Consider the following 25937-nt stretch of genomic DNA (forward strand, 5'->3'; position numbering starts at 1 on the left):
TCGCATCATGCCCCTTGCATGTGCGGGGTTTATAGATGTATATCAAGGGCTGGTGCCATACGTTGGCCCTCGTTCAAGCTTGATATCTGTTCGAATCGAAGAAAAGCTTTTCATCAGAGCAGGCGGCGCAGTCCGAAGCTGAAAATGCATCTCTCGTTTGCTACATCGATCACCTTGGTGAGTTTGGCTGCTGCCAACCCCCTATCGAACCGCTTGGCCAAGCGAGCAGCTATCGATGATTGTCTGCGAACTGCCAATGTGCCTGTTGACGCACCCAACTCGAACGACTGGAGGGCCGATTCCAACCCCTTCAACCAAAGACTCAAATATACACCAGTTGCCATCGCAGTCCCGACCACGGTTGCGCAGGTGCAGGCTGCTGTTTCATGTGCTGCCAAGGTTAAGGTCAAGGTCAACCCCAAGTCTGGTGGACATAGCTATGCATCCTTTGGGCTTGGTGGTGAAGATGGCCACTTCGTGGTGCAGCTGGATCGTATGAACGCTGTCACGTATGACTCGGCAACGGAGATCGCAACCGTCCAAGCCGGTGCTCGTCTTGGCCGCGTCGCGACAGCTCTCTATAACAACGGCAAAAGAGCGTTCAGTCACGGAACATGTCCAGGGTATGTTGCCAATACATCCGCCTTCTGGCATGGTTGGAGTCAGTCACTCTCCTTTCTATTTGACTACTAACCGTTTTCGTTAACTTTAGTGTTGGGGTTGCTGGGCACTCTCTGCATGGAGGTTTTGGATTCAGCTCTCACACCTACGGCTTGGCCGTCGACGCCATTGTTGGAGCAACCGTGGTGCTCGCGGACTCCAGCGTGGTCGAAACATCCCAAACTGAAAATCCTCACATCTTCTGGGCGCTGCGTGGTGCGGGGTCCAGTTTTGGAATCGTGACGAGTCTCAGGTTCAAAACATTTGCCGCCCCTTCGCAGGTGACGGTTTTTGCCATCAACCTGCCATGGACTAATGCGAGTGCTATTGTACAAGGCTGGTCCACCATTCAAGACTGGCTCAAGGCCGAGATGCCCAAGGAGATGAACGGTCGTATCCTTGGAAACCGCATGCAGACACAGATCCAGGGCCTTTACCACGGTAGCCAGGCTCAACTCCGGACGGCGATTCAACCCCTTCTCACCAAGCTCAATGCACAGATCTCTCAGCAACAGCAGTATGATTGGATGGGTGCATTCTCCTACTACACCTATGGTCAGCAGGTGGATGTTTCGCGTCCTTACAACTTGGTGCGTTCGAAGAACTCCAACCCGTGACCACAAGACTAACCGTCATCTCAGGTCGAGACATTCTACAGCAAGAGTCTAGTCACGCCCGCCTTACCCAGTAATGTACTGCAAAACGTTGCCAACTACTGGATCCAAAAAGCCATGTCCAACAATCGTAACTGGTTCATCATCATCGATCTATATGGCGGTGCCAACTCGGCCATCACAAAGGTGGCCAGCAATGCAACGGCCTATGCGTTTCGCGACCCCAACAATCACCTCTTTCTTTACGAGTTTTACGACCGTGTAAACTTCGGCTCCTACCCATCAAATGGGTTTGAATTCCTAGACGGCTGGGTTAAGAGTTTCACCGATGGGCTCACCACAGACCAATGGGGAATGTACATGAACTACGCCGACCCGACTATGAATCGAACCATGGCGCAGGATGTCTACTACAGAAAGAACCTGCCGAAGCTGAGAGCGCTTAAGACAGAGCTTGATCCCACCGAGCTCTTTTACTACCCACAGGCTATTCAGCCCGTTTGATTGTGGATAATCAGGGCTTGTGGCATAATGAAACGAGGGTCTTCGATCTGCAGGGGGTATTTAGATATTTGTACAAGAAAGCTGAACAGGAATCATACCAGAGAAAGCTGGCACCAAGCGAAAGAAGCAGAGTATCAACCCTTGTTTTATCCGGAATAGGTCAAAGCTCCTGTCGAGTGAGTACTTGGTCTCTCTGTGTAGACCATGCTGCCTGAAGCAGTCTCCTGTCCACTTCAGCACCGGCCTCGTGTTCAGACACCTTGAGTTTCAAAAAGCGCTGACCAGTGACCCCCTTGTCATAAACCCACTTGTTTGATCCATTTTGTTCAACGTGATTGTATCCATACTCTACTCCGAATTCAAAGAGATCACCCAACCCCTCCATTGCATACAGCACCGTCAGAGGATCGAAGGACGGACGGGCTGTGGTGTACCCGTAATAGACATACGCAGCCTTGACCGGGTCATCCCGCGGGCCTTCGTTGATCAGACGAAGGCCAGACGTTACATTTCGCCCTATCTCGAACCCGGAAAAGGTGATTGGGCTGCCCTTCCAAGTATTGACAACATGAGCGGTGATAGATGGATTGCTCTGGCAATGTTCGTTAGCATGCTTGCCTCTGCTTGCCTCAGGCTACCCGCACAGGCAGGGGTAGGAGACAGATGAAAAGACCATGTGGCTTTGGTAACTCACGCCCCAGAAGTTGTATTCGTAGCCGGAGGGATATTCACCACCCATGATTACCAGTTCCGAGACTTTGGCGGCGATAAGATCGGGACCTGAAAGCGGTGAATAGATATCTGACGAGGAATTAAGAAGCCCAGACAACTGTGTTCAATAGCACGATGATAGTTAGCGTCTGAACAAGGAAGCATGGCAGAAGCTAGAAGTAGACCAGTAGGGTAGGCAAATATATCAAACATTATCGAAGAATCCAATGGAAGTGATAGTGACGCTTTGATCAGGGGCTTCGGAGAGGATTTTTCGATACAGCGCGACTGGATCCCAGGCATCCTCGGCATGGCCCCAGGGCAACGAACCTCCAGACCAGTGATAAGCCACTTTGCTTGTGTATTCGCCTAATTCGAAAAACCAAGAGTCGAAGAACGTGACATTGGTCAGTGGACGCCGGATCCCGATGGGAGTATTACTGCCATAATGGGCCAGAATGGCAGATGCTGCCAGGGCCGAGTAGGTGGAGGGGAAATTGATATTGACGGCGAGAAGGTCGGCGGAAGATGATGTGGCTGCGAGCAGCAGGGCTCCGGCGTCGCTGAAGGCGGGCATTGCGCAATGAGTCAGGAGAGAATAAGGCACAATTCTGAGGCAGATCGACTCACTCAACATCGCTGAATAGATCAGTGTCTATGATGAGGCGTTTTGCTGTCGTCGGAGAGGCGGCGTGTGCTTGTATTATGCAGGCGAAAGCCAGGTGAAAAACAAGGCGATGAATCATAATGTTCGATGTTGTTGTATGATGTCGCGAGGTTGTTGGCAAATGATGTTTAAGAGTGACATCAAGGTCTTGGCTTATAATGTTGGTGTAGGGTGTTACTCATGGCCAATGGCATAGTGGGTACCCTTCCGCCTACCATATTCTGTCACGGACACACGAGGCTTGCACAGTACACTCAAGGTGGCACGAAAGCAGTCGGCGGAAAACATACCGGCTGGCACCCTGGATACAGGTATATATATATATATACATACAAACTTGGGTTCGGCGCAGTGCAGAGGTGGCTGCCCAAAACGAGATCCCTTCCAGTGACATTGAACCCCTGAAACACCCTTTTCCTTTGTCACGTAACGCATTGGTTGATTGTACTTGACTTATCCTTGTAGCGTCGTGCTCCAAGAGAACGCCAGTCAACAATGCTTGCCCAAGAAAGTTAACTAAGGCAATCCGAAGCCAGTGATACATAATGGGCTATAGCTTACGGTTCCCAATGGCACCTATGACATACAGAGTTGCCCCCTCACTTCTCATATATCAGAGAGCCCTAATGACTCCAAAGAGAGGGAGTAGATCGTAATCGGAGGCCATGAACAACTCTGCTGCGTCAAATGAACCTTATGGAGTTGGCAGCGCCAACTGCACCAGAGGCTTTGCAACGAACCCCCTTCCCGCCGCCCCCAAACGCCATCTATGCTATTCTATGGTCTATACAATTCGATTCCCACTTTCCAGCCACCCGTATCTACCGCCCTGTTCTCGAACTTTGGCTTATGAGTCTCGGCCAAGGCGCTCCTCGTCATCGTCCCGAAGTTCATACGCTGGCCGGAATTTAGATGCGCCTTCGCCTACAGCCAAGGCGGGATTCGGACGGGTATCAGTGACGCCGCCAAGGGACGTGAAGCCACGGTTATAAAGATCGCAAAATGGGATATTAAGATGCCGGATAAACTTAATTAATGGTTATTAGCGCCACTTGTCTAATGTGCAGGTAATGACGTGCTGAACTTACTGCCCAGATTTCAACATAATGCCAGTCGATCACAGGATGAATGCGCATAAACTGCGGCCAGCCCGCATCAGTGGGGTTAAAGTGCGAGAGAAACTCCCCATGGGGGTCGGTCCGTCTTGTCCCGAGAAATATGGCTCTGATCGCGGGACGGTCCAGCAGATATGCCTCGAGCGCGGGCCGCATTGGTAGCGCATACCGTTTCAGGTCGAGATTGTACTCCTGCGCCGTTCTCTCCACAAACTCCTCGACCTCGGTAAACGGATGACGAGAAACAATGTATATCGACTGGAGGGACTTGTTTATGTGGAAGCTGTGAGCCGATTCAACGGGTTCCGACGTCGGCGGTTGTGATGGCGGAGTCGGAATCTCGGACGGGGCTGCGACAACACTCCCAGAGGAAGTCGGCGGGCTGATGCAAGTTGGCAAGCAAGCCAAGATTAAAATCAGAAGCACGAGACAGTCCTTTCCGCCGTTGTACGAGAGAGAGAGGTGATCGAGCCTACACGGTTACATCCAAAGACAGGTCAGCGTCATGTCGCAAAGGCAGCACATCACAAACAGCACGGCCCCCGCCTCACCCCGGGCAAGAAATGACGCAGCACCTACCCATATCGGCGCAGCGCCTCCTCGATCACGCCAATGGACACCCGAATCTGGCTCTGCACATTGCGCAAGACATTGTCGTTGGTGATGTCCTCGGTAAGGAAGGCATCGATCTTGCCCCGCAGCTCGTAGCAGATATCTGGCAGGGTGCGCTGTGGCGGTTGCGCGACGGGCGCGGGTTCTCCTTGCTTCGCAACTCCGTTGGTTTTCGGGATGGCCTGGGAAGCGACGGCGTTGTCGTGTATCATGGCGGTGGTGTTGTTGCTGGCGAATGAGCAAGACATGGCTGGTAAAGTGAAAGTTGGCCCCTGCCAACCTCTGTCAGATGCCAGACCCGACTTCGATGGCCGCCCCCCAACCCAGACATCATGGCAATCTAGGGTAGGTTGGTGGACAGGGGTAAGCGCGGGGCGGCAGACCGAAGTTGGCCCGACCGCCCGTTCTCCGTCAGCCGCCCTAACCGTAATTACACGCGCTGTTACGGATTGCTCATTTGGCTGCCGATGCACTAACAGAGGCTGCCGCGGCACCGCAGCAAGGTCAGGGGCTACTAACAAAAACATATCCACCCACTCGGACTGGTCAAGCTCCAGCGAAGAGTTCCACATGAGATGGCTCCAAAACGTCGAGCTGGACACGCCTTCATGCCACCATGACCACGACGGCAAAGGACAAACGCATTGCCAGCAGACTCGAGTGCCTCCCCTCGGAACTCATCAAGCCTATCCTGGCCAACCTAACATTCCGAGATATCATTGCACTGTCGATATGTGCCGAAGACAACTGCCAACTGGCCAACGCTCTCGTCATCAGCCCATCATGGAAGGACATCTGACCTGTGTATGTGGCTCGGAAATCCGAGTTTCAGACAATCATGTCTCTAATAGTACCTTGGGCGGCGGGAGCTGGTTAGCTTGATTTCCATTTCTCTCTGCTGTTATTGTTCCACTGTTGCTGATGGAAAATAGGCATGATCCTACAGATGGCGAGCTAGATCTGACTCCGGATATGTTTCGTCGACGAATGGCACGCGGAAAAGAACTCTATGGAAACGGTTATGACTTCTTTCAACATACACTACCATCGTGTTTGAGAAGTTTCTGGAAATCACGGCCAGGGTCGGTCTTGTGACATTGTCATTCTTGTGCCAGGAACTTTCACTGGAAGAAATAGCGGCGATAGTACCTTGGCTTACCAGTGAACCATTCCCGGATGCCGATGAACTGCGCCGCGAGCTCTACAGAGAGATGAAAATGCTGAGATGCGCCTGTAGAGTGGACCCTGGGTCATATTCAACACCACTCGCAACTAAGGGCCAGCAACGTGTTTTTACACGGCCCGGGTGCCATCATAAGCATACCAACCGACCGATACCGGGAAGATCGCTCCCATAAATAAAGGCCTTCATGGATGGATATTCGGCTGCACAAACACGGCTCAACGCAGTTAAGGTCCAGCAACTCGTGTCATTGGCCGCTCAATACTCTCGCCACTACACCCGACTCAGGATGTCATTGGCACCGCAATCTCCACGCCAGAACATTAGCCACATTCCACAGCAGCTGCGAGTGGTTGCCGAGTTCATACCTAGGATTCTAGATCTTGATCGTCGCCGTGAGCCAAAAACATCCAAACATGGCCACTGTCGGTTTCGTTACCCGCATGCTTGTCTCATACCCTATGACTGGTGTCTCCGCCTCTGGACCAGGGTTGTAGAAGCCTACCCTTCCTTGCTGGACATCACAGAGAAACCAAGCCCCATCGTTCTTACAATCCAACCTCCACCCGTCCACATCTCTCAGTCTTCAGATTGCTTTGCAAGGGCTCGACAGGTGCTACAAAAGCCTACAGTGATGAACAGTAGACCGTTCACGATGGGAGTCCCAGTCTCACGAACCGAACTAAACGATGATGCGTTTGTTCATTTCGCAAGGTCTTGTGGCCTCTCCGAAGGAGATAAGCTGACTGTTTCACAGGTGTTCCAGTATTTTCGGTGCACGAAAAGCCGCTTGATTTACATCTTTGTGGGAATGCCCGCTCCATGATCGATAGCCGGGAAATTGAGTGGCTGGATGCGTTCCTTCAAGCAGTTGAGTGGATGGAAAATACGTTCCCGGAGCTTGTTGTGGAGATCATGCGGGACGAGGCTGAGGCATGATGGGCCGTGGCAAAAAAGGAACTGGTTGATGATATTTGGAGTGATCGTCCCGTTTCGCCATGTCAAATCATCTGTCCCCGTGTGGCTAAGTTGTGATGCGGGCTTCAATGGACTGTCACTACGCCTTCTTTGCTGTGCGTGTGTATCTTGACTTGGCCTTGAGCCATGACTTGCACGTGGTGAACAGGTAAGGTATCTAGCCCTGATTTGGTCTATCAAAAATTACAGGGCTTCATAAAGCAAGAGAGGACTATTTTGGCGCCACTTATATGTTTTACTACAGTTCAAGAGTTGAGCCATCTTCAAGGGCCAGTCACTATGTTGCGTAACCTGTTGACGATCCTCGAAAACTCGTTGCCTGTGTTTCAAGGCCTATTCAAGAGGTCCAAGTAGAAACGCATATACATATATTGGATAGCTGTTTGGAGTTGGGTGGAGAGCACCAAGAAGACTAAAATAATAGCCTACATAGGCACCTGTGTACATTGAATGGCTCTTTTCACTTTGTACCGCGGAGGGTATTGTTTCAGGGGATTATCCAAACAAAGTTTAATTATACAGAAGAGCATGTAAGCTTCATTTTCCAAATACATCCTTCACCTTTGTGTGTCAACATCGACCTCCACTGCGCCATAATGTTTCAGACATCCCTTCCAGACAGGCGTCCCTTCCACTCCCCGATTGCAACTGGCCACAACACCTTCCCGGCGCCATCCTCCACGCCGTCCATCTTAGGCGCAGCAGACATGTACCCTGGATCTGTATTCACCACCAGGCCTTGTCTTCCACACGATAGAAGCTTCTGGTTGGGCGATAATGTTGATGGCAGCTTTCGTCATGTTGGTATGAACGTATGCCCCATTTTTAGCTGCATGTTTGGTTTCATTTTCAAAGACTCCCTCCAGGGATGAGACGGTGATAGTGTATGCAACGGTCTGAGGTCCTTGCCTCCTTGCGTACTCTTGTCAACACCAGCTCGCGTTGCCTGCCCTAGCCTTTCCCGTTTGCTTTGACCTGGCGCTGGACCACATTTAGCGTCTCCGTGAGCTTCATTGGAGGGTCGCGGGGATAAATCAAGATGCATGGTAGATCCCATCACAGGAAGTAACTCCCTGTAGAGGATAAAGAGCACAAAAGCGTTGACCTAGTGCAACGACACCACGTCTTTATATAGTATTTCGGAGAGAGTCTGGACAGAGGACGATTCAAAGTAAGGATGTCCCAACTCTATACGACGATCAGCCTTAACACCATCAAAGAGGACCACGTTGTATTGCTGAGAAGAGGCCTCATACAGGCCGGAATCAGGGTCGACAATCATAAGACGATATAGCCACTACTCGAAATCTGGTTCTTAAGAGTATCGCAGCGGTGCATGGTTGTGGTATCTTGTGGTAGTTAGCCTAGATTGACACGAGCACGGGTGCCAAGGGTGGTTTTTCCGCTCAGTTGTAGTGACCCGGGAAGTGAGTGAGCTGAGTCGGCATAGCTGAAGACACCGCATGGTCGACACATTAATTTGTATACCAACTTGGAAGTGAGAGTCGTGGAGTAAGTATTTGCATATATAACAGAGACGAGAGCGGCTTGGGAGTCAGCAGCTGATATGTGTTACAACCTGCACCGGGAGTGGATACAGACTGCAAGGCAGTACGCCGGAGGTGAATATGACAGGATGATCGAAGGTTGTGACAAGCGTCTCAGACATGGGGTTCACTGTCAACAACATGTCGTTCTAACAAAGAGCTACTGAGAGTAGATTGTAGACAAATGAACTTGATTGCTTGCATGAGGAATCAGATTCCTCGACATGGGGAGCGCTGGGCACTCCCCCCTATTTATGTGAAGCTATCTACATATGTTTCTGAAGTATCTTTGTACCTTGCTCAGTGTGCTTAGTGGTCTTGGCGGCTGGGCAGACTGAGCAACCTTTCATGATCGATGTGCTCAGTGTGCTCAGTGGTCTTGGCCACTGATCAGACTGAGCACCTCCTGATTGGTCGTATGGGGGCTTGTGGGTCTTTCCATCCCTGGCCCAATGATTGGCCGAGGTGTCCCAGCACCTCAGGTACCACCCAGTGGTTCCTGTACGGGAGTATTACGCTTGGGGCGTAACAATATGCCACTGGACCTCATCCCGCCAGTTACAAGGTGACAGTTCGGCAGGTCTCGATCCATCAACTTGGAGACTCGACTAATGAAATAGCAACTTCATGACTAATTGTCAGTTTAAGGCGCTTCGAAGCGTGATGATATAGGAGCCTAGTATAGAAGAAGGTGTGTAAATAATAATGATAAATAAAAAGAATCACTGTAACGTAGAAACTTTATATAGACACATTTTTATTCAGCATTCGCATATTACACTTTATAGGTGTTAGGGTTATGTATAGTTTTTATTAATTAAATCCCCCACCACATTACTATTTCTATATTTATAATCAAGGCCTTACTCGTTAAAACCTAAATTATTAACCCTCTAATATGTAATTTTTGATAATCTTTTAATAATAATTACCAGAAAAAAAAAGGAAAGCTAGCGCTTAACGTAAAATAAGTAAATAATAGCCTTACTTAATATTAAAGCAGTAATGTGACGAACCCCTGTACGGAACTTTTGAAAGGGATACGGTTGAAGGTAACTTCTGACAATTGGTTCGGTGCAGCTAAACAGTGCACGACAATGGCTTGTCTCAATCACAATAGTCTAAGTGCCAACGATTGTGACTCGTATTGCATACTGCGGAACTGTCTATCTATACTAGCCAGTTCCTCCGTATATATAGACCTTGGGACCCCGAAGTGCTCACCCTGCTATGGCCCCGATCACTCCTAGCACATTGCATCCTGTAGAGTGCTCGTCGTGCTATGCCTTCGATCACCCCGAGCATCTTGCATCCTGCAGAGTGCTCGTGGGTCTTGGCGCCATAGCACTTCTGGCCAGCCCCAGTTGGCTGTCTCCTGACTTTCCTAATGATTGGCTGGGGACGTCCTGCGCCCCACATACTGCGCGACCAACATAACTCTACATCTCCATTTGTAGGGACCCAGATAGCTAGGTCCCTAAAAGTCAAGGGCTTTTTTATACGGGTTAAGGTAGAAAATATAGCGTTATAAAATATCCATAATAAGAAAAAACCAAAAAAAAAACAAAAAACACTACAGAAAACCCTAGGTACGTAAGATACAATGCTTCAGCAGTAGCCCTAACCACAATATTTAAAAAAAAGCCTAAGGTTAAAGACACGAGGTTTATAAAGCTTTAAGCAAAGATAACGTTTTTTAATATTTGCTAAACGATACCGAACAATCTATGCCCGCTTTATTCAAAACTAATAAAATATAATAGGTTACTAAATTGATATCAAAGAACTATAAAATAAGAAATTAATCTGCATAACTCGGCTCTTTCCTCTAAAATTCTCTAATGTTAATTAAAAGCATAATGATTGAAAATTCATGAAATATAATTACATTTATAAGATTTAGTTCGGCTTTATCGAGTAAATTAATATTTGTTTTTAAAAAAAACTAAATATAACGTGATCCACCATCGAGCGGGACACCCCATCGACCGGGACACTTTTTCTCCCACTATAACCACCCAACTTCAATTCGCGTTTTCTCTATCACAACAATGTCCGACAGCTTGCCAGAAAATCGAGTCCTTTTAGCGATCAATGCGATTCGATCAACACCGCGCTTGAGCATCCGACGCGCCGCAGAAATATACAACGTGCCCAAGTCCACAATTGCTGCGAGAATGAAGGGCCGAGTTGCGAAGTTCGACAGTTACAACGCACGTTCGAATTTGACTACGATAGAAGAGGAGGTGATTGTTCAATATGTACTCGACCGAGATTCGCGAGGGTTTTCGCCCCGGATTGTCGACGTGGGTGATATGGCCAATCTCCTGCTTCGGAAACGCGGTGCGCGACAGGTCGGAAAGAACTGGCCAGACCGCTTCGTTACCCGACGTCCAGAGTTAAAGACGCGTTTTAATCGCGTCTATGACTATCAAAGAGGCCTCTGTGAAGATCCTGCAATTATCGAGCCATGGTTCCGACTGGTTGCCAACATGCGTGCGAAATACGGCATCCTCGACTGCGACTTCTACAACTTCGACGAGACGGGCTTTATGATGGGCATGATACGGCCAGGGATGGTGGTCACGCGCTCCGATCGGGTCGGCAAACCAAAGGCTATTCAGCCGGGCAATCGAGAATGGGCGACAGCGATTTGCACTATTGCTGGCGACGGGTATGTGGTGCCGCCTTTCTTGGTGGTGAAGGGCCGTTTCCACCTCGCCAGCTGGTACTCCGAACATCAGATACCTGACGACTGGGCCGTCGCAACAACAACCAACGGATGGACAGATAATAAGACTGCTCTGGAATGGCTGCAGCATTTTGATGAGCACACTAAACACCGTCGGAGGGGTGTATATCGGATGCTGGTGCTCGACGGCCATGAGAGCCATGTTAACGCCGAATTCGAGGACTATTGCAAGGAGAATAACATTGTCACCATTTGTCTGCCTTCCCATTCCTCGCATCTTACCCAGCCTCTCGATGTGGGTTGTTATAGCGTCCTAAAGAAGATGTACGGTGCTGAAATCGAGCACTTCATCAAAGCCCGGATCACGCATATCACGAAGCCCGAGTTCTTCCTTGCGTTCAAAGCCGCCTTCAGCCGGACTTTCACCCAAGAAAACGTTCTCGGGGTTTTCGGGGTCTGGACTTATCCCCACGACCCGCAGGCCGTCCTTTCGAAGCTAGATGTCAAGTTGCGGACACCAACCCCCTGGGACCCCTGATGGGCCACCAACACCTTGGGCCTTTAAGACGCCCAAGACTACCAACGAAGCCCTCTCGCAGTCTACCCTTATTAAAGCTCGGATTGCAAGACATCAGTCGAGCTCTCCGACTCCGATTTTAGCTGCTGTTGATCAGCTTTCGAAAGGAATACAGGTATTTTCCCATCGGGTGACCCTTTTACAAGCCGAGGTACGGACACTTCAAGAGGCCAACGAAGCACTTTCCAAGCGTCGGAGGGTTAAACGGACGCATCTCCAAGACGGAGGTGCTATTAGTGGAAGCCAGGCCAGGGAGATAATGGCAGAGAAGGGTGTGGTTGAGGAGGGAGGGCATGTCGAGGAGGAAAATGAAGGGTCGTCAAAGAGGCGTCGGACGGGTTCGCGGCTCTGTGGCATCTGCCGCAAGGCTGGCCACAATGCAAGGACATGCCCAGAGGCTGGAGAAATACATAGTTCAAGCGATTCTGAGTAGTTTCAATTGATTGCATTGGTTTTTGGTGGACCTCTGGCAGTTTGGAATGATGATGTCTAGAAAAGTGCGCGGGTCAATGGGGTGCGCGGGTCAATGGTGGATCACGTTATACTAGTTGATATATTAAATTTTAAAACATTTTAATGCATATGTTTGTTGTTGACATAGGTGCTATTGAGGCGTGTAAAATATAAGCTTGAATAGCTATCGGCGCAGCATACTGAGAGCGAAGAAGATTTTCACTGCAACATTCGACAGTTGCCGAGGCACTGTAGGAAGGTGGATTACAGGGACGCCGCCTTGTAATATATAGAAGATAAGCACTGTAATAAGGCTTGTGAGGCACTGAATAGATGTGGTAAACCAGCGTATTGATTGAGTTTGTAGGCTAAGAAACATCACAGTGAATAGGGCGTGAGGCAGGGGTCTTTATAGGCCTTCGGTCTCCCAATCGCTCTCCGAAACTCTCTCCGATCCCGGGCCGGAACGCCCGCTAAGTGCGCTGGTTAAAATAAGGTTATAGGCCACGCTACAGGCCGGATTCCACTTCGGCAACCGTGGTCCCTGAACACTGTTAATCTAAGCCATTGAATTGCTTTTGAGGCCCTGTAGAATACAGTGTCACGGACCTGACATAAGTGGGGAGCGCGGGGCGCGACCCGTCCAACCACTGGAACAGGAAAAGTGGGGAAGTCGTATTATCACTAGTGCCAAGGGTGATAATCACGATTATCACCAGCCTTCGATGAACGACGAGTGATAATCGACATTATCACTGGTGATAATGGTGATAAACCGGTCTATATATACGGAGGAACTGGCTGGTGTAGATAGACAGTTCCGCAGTATGCAATCACAGCTTGTATTCACGGCATCTTGTGTTTACATTGAGACATCTTGTTGTGCGCTGTTTAGCCGCACCGAACCAACTGTCAGAAGTAGCCTTCAACCAGTATCCCTTTCAGAGGTTCTGTACAGTGGTTCGTCACATACAGGGCTCAGATACACTCTAAAATCTTCGAACAAAGCTGTATTTTAACAATAATATGTAAATAAACACGAAAACCTTTAACGTGCGTGATAAGCGAGTGACACGGATAAGCGAGTGACACACTTCCCCCCACAACACAACACCTCCACCTTCAACATCACTTTCTTCCACAACACAATATGACCTCACCATCAAAAGAAGGCAGGCTTATTATGGCCCTTCAAGCTCTCGAAAGAGATAAAGATCTGAGTTTACGAGCTGCAGCTAACGTCTATAATGTTGCTTTCAAAACCCTTGCGCGCCGACGAGCCACTGCCAGCAGAATAACATTATCACGCCCTGCATGCCTACACACTCCTCCCACCTCCTTCAACCACTGGATGTTGGCTGCTTTGGGCCGCTAAAACAGACGTACGGTCGCCAGATCGAGGCTTTAATGCGCATACATATCAATCATATAAGCAAGCTCAAGTTCCTCTGTGCCTTCGCGAAGCCTTCTTCGCCTCTATAACAGAGAAGAATATACAGGGTGGCTTTGCAGGTGCTAGCCTTATACCGTACGATCCAGAGAGGGTGCTTTCCAAGCTAGATGTAAAGCTTCGTACGCCAACACCTCCAAACTCACGGCCCGGCACTGCACAACCTTGGGTCTCCCAGACACCACACAACCCTCGAGAAGCCAACTCACAGTCAACGCTCATTAAGACTCGCATTACCAACCATCAAATAGCTCCCCGACTTCAATGCTGGCTGCGGTAGACCAGCTTGCTAAGGGTACAACGGCTATGATGCACCAGGTAGCTCTTTTCCGTGCAGAGGTCTCTTCGCTACGCAAGGCCAATGAGGAGCTTAGTAAGAGACGGAGAGCCAAAAAAAACACGCGTGAGGCTTGGAGGGTCACTTACTGTACAAGAGGCACAGGATCTACTGGATCAGAAGGCTGTAGGTGAGCAGGTAATCCAGGAAGATCGACAAAGTGGTGGTGGTGCAAGGGGGTCTCGTCCGAAGATTCAGTGCTGTGGCGTGTGCGGTAAGCCAGGCCATAATGTACGCACCCGCAAGGAGGCTGCAGAATCATCTGATTCATCTATTTCTAATTCAGTTATTGTAGTTTCCTAGTGTTGTGGTTGTATAATTGAGGATAGTTATGGTGGGGTGGTGGAAAGTGTGTCGCTCGCTTGTCTGTGTCACTCGCTTATCACGCACGTTATAGTATTATATTAATTACCGATTATTTTGGAAGTAATTTAAAAGTAAAGCAATATGTGACGAACCCCTGTACAGAACCTCTGAAAGGGACACTGGTTGAAGGTAACTTCTGACAATTGGTTCGGTGCAGCTAAACAGTGCACAACAAGATGTCTCAATGTAAACACAAGATACCGTGGATACAATCTGAATTGCATACTACGGAACTGCCTATCTACACCAGTCAGTTCCTCCGTATATATAGACCTATGCCAAGCCTGGCACTGTCCTGGATCGATTGACTCGACCATCGATCCTATCGATACTGTCCCCTTCGGGATTGACTCTTCTGGATCGATCCTCGATCCCAATGATCCTGTTCTGATTGGTCCTTGCTTCCGTGCTAACGATTGGTCCGTGGCGCGCCCCTCGCCCCACCAAGTGTCAAGCCGTGACACAATAATATGTTGAATCGAAAAATACTAAAAATTAATTTATCTTGTTGTAACTTTCATAATAGAAAAGGTAATGTTAATACTTGAAAGTATAGGTTAAACAGTACGATTAAAAATATTAAATGGTTTGGAGCTATTAACCGGGTAAGTTTTAGAAATTAATCGGATATAGGGGAAATAGAAGTTATGAACTCAATAAGCTAGGTTAATACGGTTGCGTAAGCTATAACTTATAGGTATAATAGCGAAACGATAAAGAAATCGAGTTTATAATAATCAATAATTAAAAATTAGAGGGTGGTAGGTGTACTGTGTCACGGCTTAACACTTAGTAGGGCGCGGGGCGCACCACGGACCAATCATTAGTACAGGAGCAAGGACCAATCAGAACAGGATCAGTGGGATCAAGGATCGATCCAGGAGAGTCAATCCCAAAAGGGACAGTATCGATAGGATCGATGGTCGAGTCTATCGATCCAGGACAGTGCTAGACTTGGTATAGGGTCTATATATACGGAACAACTGGCTAGTGTAAATAAATAGTTCCGCGGTATATAATATAAGTTATAAATCGTTGGTATTTAGACTATTATAATTAAGATAATCCATTATTATATACTATATAGCTATAGCGAACTAGGATTATTAAGAAGTACCTTTAACTAGTATCCCTTTTAGAGGTTCTAGATAGGGGTTCGTTATACGTTATATACTTATTTTAATTTTATTACGGATAAATTAAAAGCGTCTTTTTACTATTATAGCCGGACCTAAAAACGTTTAGATAGGAAGAGTCCCGTCTAGCCTAGGTAGCGAAGGACCTTCCATTTATACTAGACCAATATCTTTTACAGTAAAGTAGGTTATTAAATACTTTAAGGAACTCGATGACGAAGTTAAGTAAACCCGGGATTAGATTTTCGTTATCTCGATTATATTCAAGTCGACCGTTAAGTTCCTGGCACCGGAGTACTATAGAGGAGAAAAGGTAAAGCTTAAAGAATTTTTAATTTAATTTAAAACCTGTTTTCGTTAATACCTAGATTAGTTTATTAACGAAAAGTCGAAAATAATTTTTGCGGCTATTAGATTTAAGAATAAGACTTTCTCGTAGTTTGAGCCTATCCTCGACGATTATTATAAGCAAGAGCCGGGGGATTAAAAGAAAATTACTATAGAATATTTCGAGAGCTATTATATCTTTAAGACTAAGTTTAAAAAGGTATTTAGGGAGTACGATAAAGTAAGGTACGGGTAAGGAAGGCTCGTAAGCTTACGTTAAACGTATTTAGTAAGTCATTACACGGTTTAATTTAATATCGATAGACTACGTAATACTATTAACGATAAGGGATTAATATAATTCTTTTATAATAGCCTTAAGAAAAAAGTAAAGCATAAATTATATAAGGAGTCGAAGCCCGATACTATCGATAAGTATATTAATATAGCTATATAGATCAACGATCGGTAGTTCTATTATCGTACGGAGAAGAAAAATAATAATCGGAGTAGCTATAGTAGTAAGGAATACTTTAGTAATAACCGTTTTAACGATAAGCGTAAACGGAGATATTTTAATATTAATTACTCTAGTATTATACACTTAAGACTAATAGACGTTAATACTATATAATAATAGAGGTTATAAGGCCGGGGTTAAAGTAAAGATAACTTTAAGTAACGTGCGTGATAAGCGAGCGCCGCAGATAAGCGAGCGCCGCACGTTTCGACGCGACCTGACCCTCCACCTTCAACAACCCATTTCTCAACCAAAAACCATGTCTTCTACCTCTAACGAAGCTAGAGTAATTCTGGCCGCTGAAGCTATAAAAAACAACAAAAACCTAAGCAAACGAGCCGCAGCGAAGATCTACAAAGTTTACAATACAACTATTCGCCGTCGACTTGCCGGTATACCTGCACGACGCGATACTCCAGCTAATTCGCGCAAACTTACGGATTTAGAAGAAAAGACGATTGTTCAATATATCATTGAGCTATCCACACGGGCATTTCATCCCCGGCTTTCGTATGGGGAAGATATGGCCAACAAACTGCTACGCGTACGCGACGCGCCCCCTGTCGGCAAGCTCTGGGTATATCGATTTATTAAACGCCAGCCAGAGCTCCGTACGCGTTTTACGCGTAGATACGACTGCCAGAGGGCTAAGTGCGAGGATCCAAAGGTCATTGCCGAGTGGTTTGCGCTTGTACGGAACACTAAGGCTAAGTACAGTATTGTAGATGACGATATCTACAACTTCGACGAGACTGGGTTTATGATGGGCATTATCTTTGCAGGCATAGGGGTTAGGACCTCGGACGGCCTCAGCAAGGCGAAACTAGCCCAGCCTGGTAACCGTGAATGGGCTACGGTTATTCAGGGCGTAAATGCTTTGGGTTGGGCTATCCCGCCATTTATCATCTTAGCTGGGCAATATCACCTTGCCAATTGGTATCCAGAGTGCATCCTTCCAGCCACCTGGCGCATTGCAACACCCGATAATGGCTGGACTACCAATGAGAAAGGCATAGATTGGATTCGGCACTTCGATTTTCACACGGCATCTCGTACGAAGGGCAAATATCGGCTGTTAATCCTTGACGGCCACGAGAGCCACCACTCCGAAGAATTCGAAACCTACTGCCAGGAGCACACCATTATTACACTATGTATGCCTCCGCACTCCTCCCATATACTTCAGCCATTGGATATTGGCTGTTTTGCGCCATTGAAGAGGGCGTATAGCCGCCAGATTGAGCAGTTGATGCGGATGAACATCACACACATCAGCAAGTTGGAGTTTCTTTGTGCGTTTAGAGAAGCATTTTTGCTTCGATCACAGAAAAGAATATCCAGGGTGGTTTTGCTGGAGCCGGCCTTGTGCCGTACGACCCAGAGAGGGTGATATCTAAGCTAGATGTACGCATTCGGACTCCAACACCTCCAGCCTCGAGCCCAACCACGGCACTACCTTGGGTCTCTCAAACGCCACACAACCCTCGGGAGGCTACCTCACAGTCAGCGCTTATCAAATCTCGAATTTCTAACCATCAGGGCAGCTCTCCCACCTCAATGCTAGCCGCTGTGGACCAATTTACTAAGGGAGCAATGGGTATAATGCACGAGGTAGCTCTTCTCCGTGCAGAGGTCTCTTCGCTACGCAAGGCCAATGAGGAGCTTAGTAAGAGACGGAGAGCCAAAAAAACAAAAACACGTGTGCGGCTTGGAGGGTCACTTACTATACAAGAGGAATAGGATCTACTGGAACAGAAAGCTGTGGGTGAGCAGGTAGCCCAGGAAATACGACAAAGTGGTGGTGGTACAGGGGGGTCTCGTCCGAAGATTCGGTGCTGTAGCGTGTGCGGTAAGCCTGGCCTTAATGCACGTACATGCCAGGAGGCTGCAGAATCATCTGATTCATCTGTTTCCGATTCAGTTATAGTTATTTCCTAGTGTTGTGGTTGTGTAATTGAGGATAGCTTTGGTAGGGTGGTAGAAAGTGCGGCGCTCGCTTTTCTGCGGCGCTCGCTTATCACGCACGTTAGTTTTATTTCTTAATTAACTTTAATAGTTTAAAAAGCAATTTTTATCATTTTCCATAGACTATAGATAAGTTTAATAATTGTATAGCATTTATTGCTTAAATTTTTCAATATCTATAGATCATATAATTTATTTTGAAGATAGTTCTAAAAAAGGTAAGAAACATGTATTTTAAAAGCTTATATTCATTAATAAGGTTAATTTTTCAATATATAGGATAACTAATTTTGTTCTAGTTTCACAAATTAAAAATTAAACATTGTTAAGATTAAATTAAAATTAGTAATAGCCAATCATTTTTAATACTTCATTAAGGTGAGAACTATAATTCACCTATTGGTTAAACATTATACAAATGAATTAATTACTATCTAAAGACACCTCAAAAGATAATTTTAAAATTAAATATAGATCACATGATAGTTCTCTCAAATGATATTGTAATATTTTTGTATTCATATATATTTATCTTTGTATCTTAAGCCCCTTTTGATTATAAAGTACATATGCGGTTTTTCAAAGACTTATTATCATTAAGATATAATTAAAAGTCTACGAGAATATTAGAGGATCAACAAGGGTTATGAAAGGTATTTGCAAGGATATATTGAAAAAAAAATTAGAACAAGAGTAGTGATATAAGTATTCTATTATTTATAAAACCCTACTAGTACTTAAAATCCTAAAAAAGGAAAAATTAATTACCTTCGTATTTAATCATTGTTTTCATTAATATGATAAGATTACTATGTTAAAGTTATAGGTACAAGTTTTTATTTACTGGAAGTACTGAAATTTTAAATAGTTATTAAAGTATTTGCAAGTAATGAACTAACAAAGTCTATTATAAATTCCGACTAGGCTAGGTTATTAAAAACGTATTTATGAAAAAATACTAGACGGTTTAAGTAGTAAAACGCTAGTAAAACGTAAATAAAACTCCTATTTATGAAATATATTATACAAAAATATAATATTAAGTCAATTCAAAGTGTTAGGATTTGTATTTAGAGTAATATTATACGGATAATTCATAAGATTTATTAATAGTTTTAACAAGGACTTTTAATGAAACTTTCAATCAAGTGGGGTTATTTATCTACTTATAAGGATAGCTTAATATAGTAGTACCGGATAATTCTATATGAAAAACTTTAAGTAATAGAAAAATAATGCATGTAAAGTTGAGTCTCAGATAGTTCATGTTGAAAGAAGAGTGAAATATATAGAGTAATATTAATGGCTTAAATGTAGTAAATAAAATAAAAGGTTAAGAGCACATTAGAGTTTGGTTTTTAATTTCAAAAAGTAAGCAGATCGTTTATAAATATACGTAATGTAATAATCTAACTATACAAACTTTGAAATTTTAACCATATTAGTTAATGAATTTGCAAAACTTTTTTCCTTTACCTAAAAAGTATATCCCCTCATCATTTAACTTTTACCATGAATTCTTAGGGTTTTACTAATTAATGAGTATTTTAATTTTATACAATAAAAACATTAGTTAAATTGTTATTCCGCCCTTATAAATATATCTTTGGTAAAAAAGAAAAACCCAAATATTCGGAAAACTTATGTTTATGATTCTAGATAAGCTTTTCTATAGGGATTATAATAGTAAATAAATATATGTAGGATAGTCGGTTAAGATTATAAAAAGAGTAAGGATTAGCGTTTAGGATTAAAAAATCAATGATAAGATTACAGTTAATAACAATATACCAAGGAATATAGGTAAGGTAGCATAAGAAAAATTCAAAAAGATAAGTGGGTCTGCTAAAGACTTTCCTCTTTTTCTCATTATTTTATAATTATTTTAATTATAGAAATAAAACACAGGCCCAAGTCTATTCAAGCTATATGTTTGTGATACTTTATAAAAGAGTTTAAATAAAATATAATTAGAGTAATCAAAAGTAGAAAAGAAGAACTTAGTTGTTAATGAAAGATATTAATATATTTGATTAGCTGCTAAATAAGCCACTTAGTACCTCTAATTCTGAATATTGGAACGGTTTTTACTTTTTATATATTACGATAAAAATAAAACTACTTTATCTTGTAAGGGCGTAGGGATTCAACAAAATTAAGCTGCAATATAAATATATCGTCTATTCCAAGATACTAAATTAACAAAAAACTCCGTAACCGAAGTTCGGTAAGAAAGGCAGGCCTTATATAAGTTACAGTACAAAAAAGATCTAACTAATTACTAAGTTCTTAAAGATTATAGATTAGGGCCGTAACATTATCCCCCTATTCGTTAAGCATACGTTACTAAATAAAGCTTGAAGGATTATATAAACTTCTATTCAAAAGTACTAATGTCCGTCAAAAGTTATTATCGTTAATAATATTTGGCGTTTACTTTAACGTAGTTGATAAGCGAATGACACAGATAAGCGAATGACACACGAAATCGAACCTGCGCAACAAAATCTATATCTATTCCACTAAAACAACTCAAAACAAATGAAACTACTCGGAGTCGTCTTCCTCAGACGTTTCCACAACTATCTGACAAGTGCGCGCATTGTGGCCAGGCTCGCCGCAGTTGCCACAACGCCGCGCGCGCGTCTCAGCCCTCGGCTTCCGACCACTTCCGCCGGCGTTTCCTCCTTGATCTGCACCTCAACCTCTCTCTGACCCTGTATATCCTGTGCATCCTGTACACTAAGCGATCCTCCTTGCCGCAGCCGTTGTTTTGGCCCCTCGGCGCTTGCTGAGCGCCTCATTCGCTGCTCGAAGGCTCTGGTTCTCCGACTTTAACAATGCCAACTGATGCATTATCTTAGATGTCCCTTTCGCAAAAGATATCAACCGCCCTTAAAATCTCGGTTGGAGAGCTATTTTGATGCCGAGCAATTCGATTCTTAATGAGGGTAGACTGCGAAAAGGCTTCGGTTGGGTTGTTTGGGGTCTTGGAAACCCAGGTGTGGGCACTGCCAGGCCGCGAGTTCGAGGGAGTTGGTGTCTTTAAACGAACGTCGAGCTGGGAGATCACTTTCTCAGGGTCCAAAGGAACAAGTCCAGCGCCTCGGAAACCTCCTCGAATGTTGTCGCTCGTCATTGCTGCCTGGTGCGCTGCGAAGATGGCGGGAAGGAAGTCCTCCTTAGTGATGTGGGTTATGCTTGGCCGCATCATCCCCTCGATCTGCTTGCCGTATGCCGTCTTGAGCGGGCTGAAACAGCCAACATCGAGTGGCTGGAGGATGTGAGATGAGTGAGGAGGCATACAGAAGGTGATAATGTTATTCTCCTTGCAGTAGACCTCGAAATCGGTCGAGTGGTGGCTGTCGTGGCCGTCGAGGACGAGGAGGCGATGAACCCCGGCTGTTGAGATAACGCCCATTATAAACCCAGTCTCGTCAAAGTTGTAGATATCCGCCTCCAGGATACCATATTTCGCAATTGTGTTCCGCACCAGCGCGAACCAGCCACGAATAATCTCTGGATCTTTGCATTGGGCCCTCTGGTAGTCGTATTTCCGATTAAAACGCGTGGTGAGTTTTAGATGCCGTTTAACGAAGTTGTGTGCCCAACGCGTCCCGACGCGTTGGACGTCGCGTTCGGCAAGCAGTCGATTCGCCATATCTTCCACACCAGACAAGCGGGGAGGAAATCCTTTGGAATCTAGATCGAGGATATACTGAACAATGACCGATTCTTCTAAGTCGGTCAATTTCCGCGAGTTGGCTGGAATATCGCGTCGTGATTGCATGCCACGTCTGCGACGACTTAGTTTTTGGTGATCCACACTATATATCTTACCAGCGGCTCGAGCGCTTAGGTTCGGGTCATTTTGCATTGCCTGGAGAGCCAAGAACAACTGGGCATCGTCGTTTTTGCAAGACATATTTGTGTTGTAAAGAAAACTAGAGAAGAAGCTGGGAGATGCGTGGTGGCGACGTCGTGTGTCATTCGCTTATCTGTGTCATTCGCTTATCAACCACGTTAAAGTTTATTATAATTAAATTCTATAATCGTTCTATTACTAATAATAACTTTAAAAGTCTATAAAGTTAATACCTCGTAACCCTTATTCTATTATATATCTAGTATAACTAAATAATTTCCTCAATATCGTCTTTAATTCTCAACTAATTAAGGTACTATTTAATCTTTTCTATAGTTTTTGTAATACCTATATATCCTCCGAGCTTCGATCCGTAAACCTCTATTACTAGTATTGTCTTATTAATTAGCTTTATATATACTCGACTTGTATACTATAGTTTTCCTTAACAATTTTATAAAAAATATTTTATAACTCTAATTTTTCTTACTAATGCTATTCTATAGTATCGTTACTTAACTTCCTTTAGCACTTACTAAAAGTAACTTATTTATAATTAGAATAAATATTTAAAAATACTACTTAACCCTTTTTTAAGTAACAATAGTAATTCTTTAGGTAGATCTTTATATTAGTCGGCTCGCCGGCTAAATCAATTTACTTTAACGTTCTCCGAATCCTTTTTATAATCAATTTAAAAATTAAATTCCGAAAGGAACTTTAATTATTACGTTTACCGTACGTTAAGGATTTTCGTAATAATAAAATACCGTAGGTTCTTATAATCCGTATAAACCTATACTTCGTAGTTAATATTACTAAAATGTAATTTTTATTCCTCAAATACCTCGATAATAGTAAGTAACTTTTTGTTATAAATTAAATAATCTTAACGTACCCCTTTTAGCTTTCTCGATAAAAATATTGTTAAATTTAGCTTTTTAATATTATTTTGCTAGCTTAAATATTTATTAATTATATAGTTTAATATATTAACTTTGACTTCAAATAATCGATTAGGGCTTAATAGTTTAAATACTGGGTCCTTTAACATAGTTTTGTTTAGTTCTTAAAACCCTACTTTTCTTTTTACCCCCATTAAACTTTATTTTCTTTTTTAATTAAGTAACTAAATAGTTGTATAAAACTTATGTATTTCCGGATAAATATCGGATAGAACTTTATAAGTTTTAAAAAATTCTTTAATATATATTTTTAATTATAGCGTAAGCTAGTGCTTAATGATTATATATTTTTAAAATTCTATACGAACCTTATTTCGCATTATTAAATATTTTAAATATATTATTTTTTATATAACGTGTGTGATAAGCGAACGGGACAGGCAAGCGAGCGGGACACTTTTTTCGCGACGCGTTTCCTGTTCACAAAACATCAAATTTCTCCACAAACTATTATGGCAACTCCTTCCTACGAAGCCAGGATGAACTTAGCCCTCGAAGCAATGCAAAAGGATAAGAAATTAAGTATCCGAGCGGCAAATATCTACAATGTCGAGAAAACAACCCTCCATAACCGACGCAACGGTAAACTTTCACGAAGCGATATTCCAGCCAATTCGCGTAAGCTCACGGACCTAGAAGAGCAAACGCTTGTTCAATATATAATTGAGCTATGTTCACGCGCATTTCATCCACGGCTTTGTTACGTGGAAGATATGGCCAACCGATTGTTGCACGAACGCGACGCGCCCCCTGTTGGTATACGATGGGCTCACAACTTCGTCAAACACCAGCCAGAGCTCCAGACGCGTTATACACATAGATACGACTACCAGAGGGCCTTGTGCCGTACGATTCAGAGAGGGTGTATTCCAAGCTGGATGTAAAGCTTCGTATGCCAACACCTCCGACCTCCCGGCCCGGCACCCCACAACCTTGGGTTTTCCAGACACCACACAACCCCCAAGAAGCTAACTCGCAGTCAACGCTTATTAAGACTCGCATTGCCAACCATCAAAATAGCTCCCCGACTTCAATGTTGGCTGCTGTGGACCGGCTTGCTAAAAGTACAATGGCTGTGATGCACCAGGTGGCTCTCCTACGTGCAGAGAACACTTCACTCCGCAAGGCCAACGAGGCACTAAGTAAGCGTCGGAGAGCCAAAAAAAAACACGTGTGCGGCTCGGAGGATCACTTACTGTGCAGGATGCACACGATCTACTGGTCAAGAAGGCCGTGGGTGGAGAGGGAGTGCAAGAAACCCAACCGGATGGTAGTGGTGCAGGGGGGGCTCATACGAAGGTTCGGTGCTGTGGTGTGTGCGGCAAGCCTGGCCATAATGCACATACTTGCCAGGAGGCTGCAGAATTGTCTGATTCAGCTATTTCGGATGTAATTATGGTTGCTTCCTAGTATTGTTGTGTAGTAATTGGGGATAATGGTATAAAGGTTGTGAAAAGGTGGTCGCTCGCTTATATTGGTCGCTCGCCTATAACGTACGTTATAGGTATACCTAATAAGTATATTCAAACGTATAGAGAATTACGCTTTAATTTATTAACTTTGTAATTTAAATCTCAATAATAATAAATAATTATTTTTTCTATTTTATTATTGAATTAATAGTAGTTTATTTATAATTATAAATTACTATCTTTCTTTGGCATAAAAAATACAAAATATCCTACTAATAATATAAATTGCTAATATTTTTTTTAAAAATTCTTATTTAAATACTTCCGTGATTCTTTACTTTACTTATAATTAATATAATAGACCTTGAATAGCTATAGCTTAGCTCCTTCTTTTAATTTAATCTCGTAGTTTTACGGTCCTTACTTTAAAAGTCCTTTTAAATATTTAACCGTAAAGGCTAGCTATTCTCGACATTTTACCGGTATTATTTTTTTCTCGCGTTTCTCAATATTATTATCATAAATATATTTATTAAACTTGAATATCTTTATTAACGTTGGTAACCCTACTTCTTTAATTTTATTATTTATATTAAGAAAGTATATTATTATTTCTTAAGCTCCTTACGTTCCTTACGGTAATACCGTAGAGGATATTATCCGATACTTTACTTTATACGTACTCTTAATCTCCTATCATTAATTAAATACTTTTAAAGTTCTTTTAATTATAAATACTTATTATTCCTCTAGTCGATATTTGAATTATAGCTTTTATACTATAGTTACTTTAGGATTATAATTTTTGAGGGTCCTATATTTTTAACATCAAATATAATTAAAAATATTTTCTTATAAACCTTCTACGTCGGAAATATTTTTATATAACGATTTATTATTTTTTTTTCTATTGGATTTTAGTTCAATATACGAACTATAGCGAAATTAAATTCGTTTTTGAATTTTCGTTTTTTAATATTACCGTTTATTTATCTTTTTAATATATTATAATTTAACAGTATTTATTTTTCTTTCCTTTTCTTATATAGTAACGACTTTAATCATAAATATCGGATGATTATTTTCTATTTTTACTTTATACTATCATTTTTGAAAATATCGTTTGTAGTCCGTTAAAGGTTATTAGCCCTCGTATAAAGCCGCGAATTGTTTCTTGAGCGGTTATATTATTTAAAAGCGTTTTCTTACTCTAGGTTCTTTAATAATTAAAAGCTTTTTTAATTATTTCAACCTAACTTTCATTTATTTTCTATCTTTATT

At 43.7% G+C, this 25937-nt stretch overlaps 4 protein-coding genes across 4 annotated transcripts; 2 read left to right on the forward strand and 2 right to left on the reverse strand.

Annotated features, from left to right (window-relative positions):
* Nucleotides 1-18: 18 nt before the first annotated feature.
* QC762_0114790 (uncharacterized protein) lies at nucleotides 19-1918 on the forward strand (the record flags this gene model as incomplete). Its single annotated transcript, XM_062884340.1, has 3 exons — nucleotides 19-623; nucleotides 713-1250; nucleotides 1302-1918. The coding sequence occupies 3 exons, from the start codon at nucleotides 19-21 to the stop codon at nucleotides 1776-1778; spliced, it is 1620 nt and encodes a 539-aa protein (XP_062739872.1). The 3' UTR covers nucleotides 1779-1918.
* QC762_711640 (uncharacterized protein) lies at nucleotides 1737-3327 on the reverse strand. The gene is made up of 5 exons (XM_062894014.1): nucleotides 3120-3327; nucleotides 2701-3052; nucleotides 2473-2607; nucleotides 1877-2370; nucleotides 1737-1825 (listed from the first exon to the last, which is right to left on the reverse strand). Exons 1-4 carry the CDS (start codon nucleotides 3233-3235, stop codon nucleotides 1939-1941), a joined length of 1035 nt encoding a protein of 344 aa, XP_062739873.1. The 5' UTR covers nucleotides 3236-3327; the 3' UTR covers nucleotides 1737-1825; nucleotides 1877-1938.
* A 213-nt stretch (nucleotides 3328-3540) lies between these two features.
* FAD1 (3'-phosphoadenosine 5'-phosphosulfate sulfotransferase) lies at nucleotides 3541-5646 on the reverse strand. Its single transcript, XM_062894015.1, has 3 exons — nucleotides 4851-5646; nucleotides 4245-4743; nucleotides 3541-4183 (listed from the first exon to the last, which is right to left on the reverse strand). The coding sequence occupies exons 1-3, from the start codon at nucleotides 5453-5455 to the stop codon at nucleotides 4004-4006; spliced, it is 1284 nt and encodes a 427-aa protein (XP_062739874.1). The 5' UTR covers nucleotides 5456-5646; the 3' UTR covers nucleotides 3541-4003.
* On the forward strand, nucleotides 5500-7251 carry QC762_711660 (uncharacterized protein; the record flags this gene model as incomplete). The annotated part of the gene is given in 3 exon segments (XM_062894016.1): nucleotides 5500-5652; nucleotides 5661-5755; nucleotides 5816-7251. Coding segments are annotated over 3 exon segments (411 nt in total). The 3' UTR covers nucleotides 5979-7251.
* Nucleotides 7252-25937: the final 18686 nt, after the last annotated feature.

Source organism: Podospora pseudocomata, chromosome 7, assembly GCF_035222375.1.
Source record: "Podospora pseudocomata strain CBS 415.72m chromosome 7, whole genome shotgun sequence".
NCBI classification, from domain to species: Eukaryota; Fungi; Ascomycota; class Sordariomycetes; order Sordariales; family Podosporaceae; genus Podospora; species Podospora pseudocomata.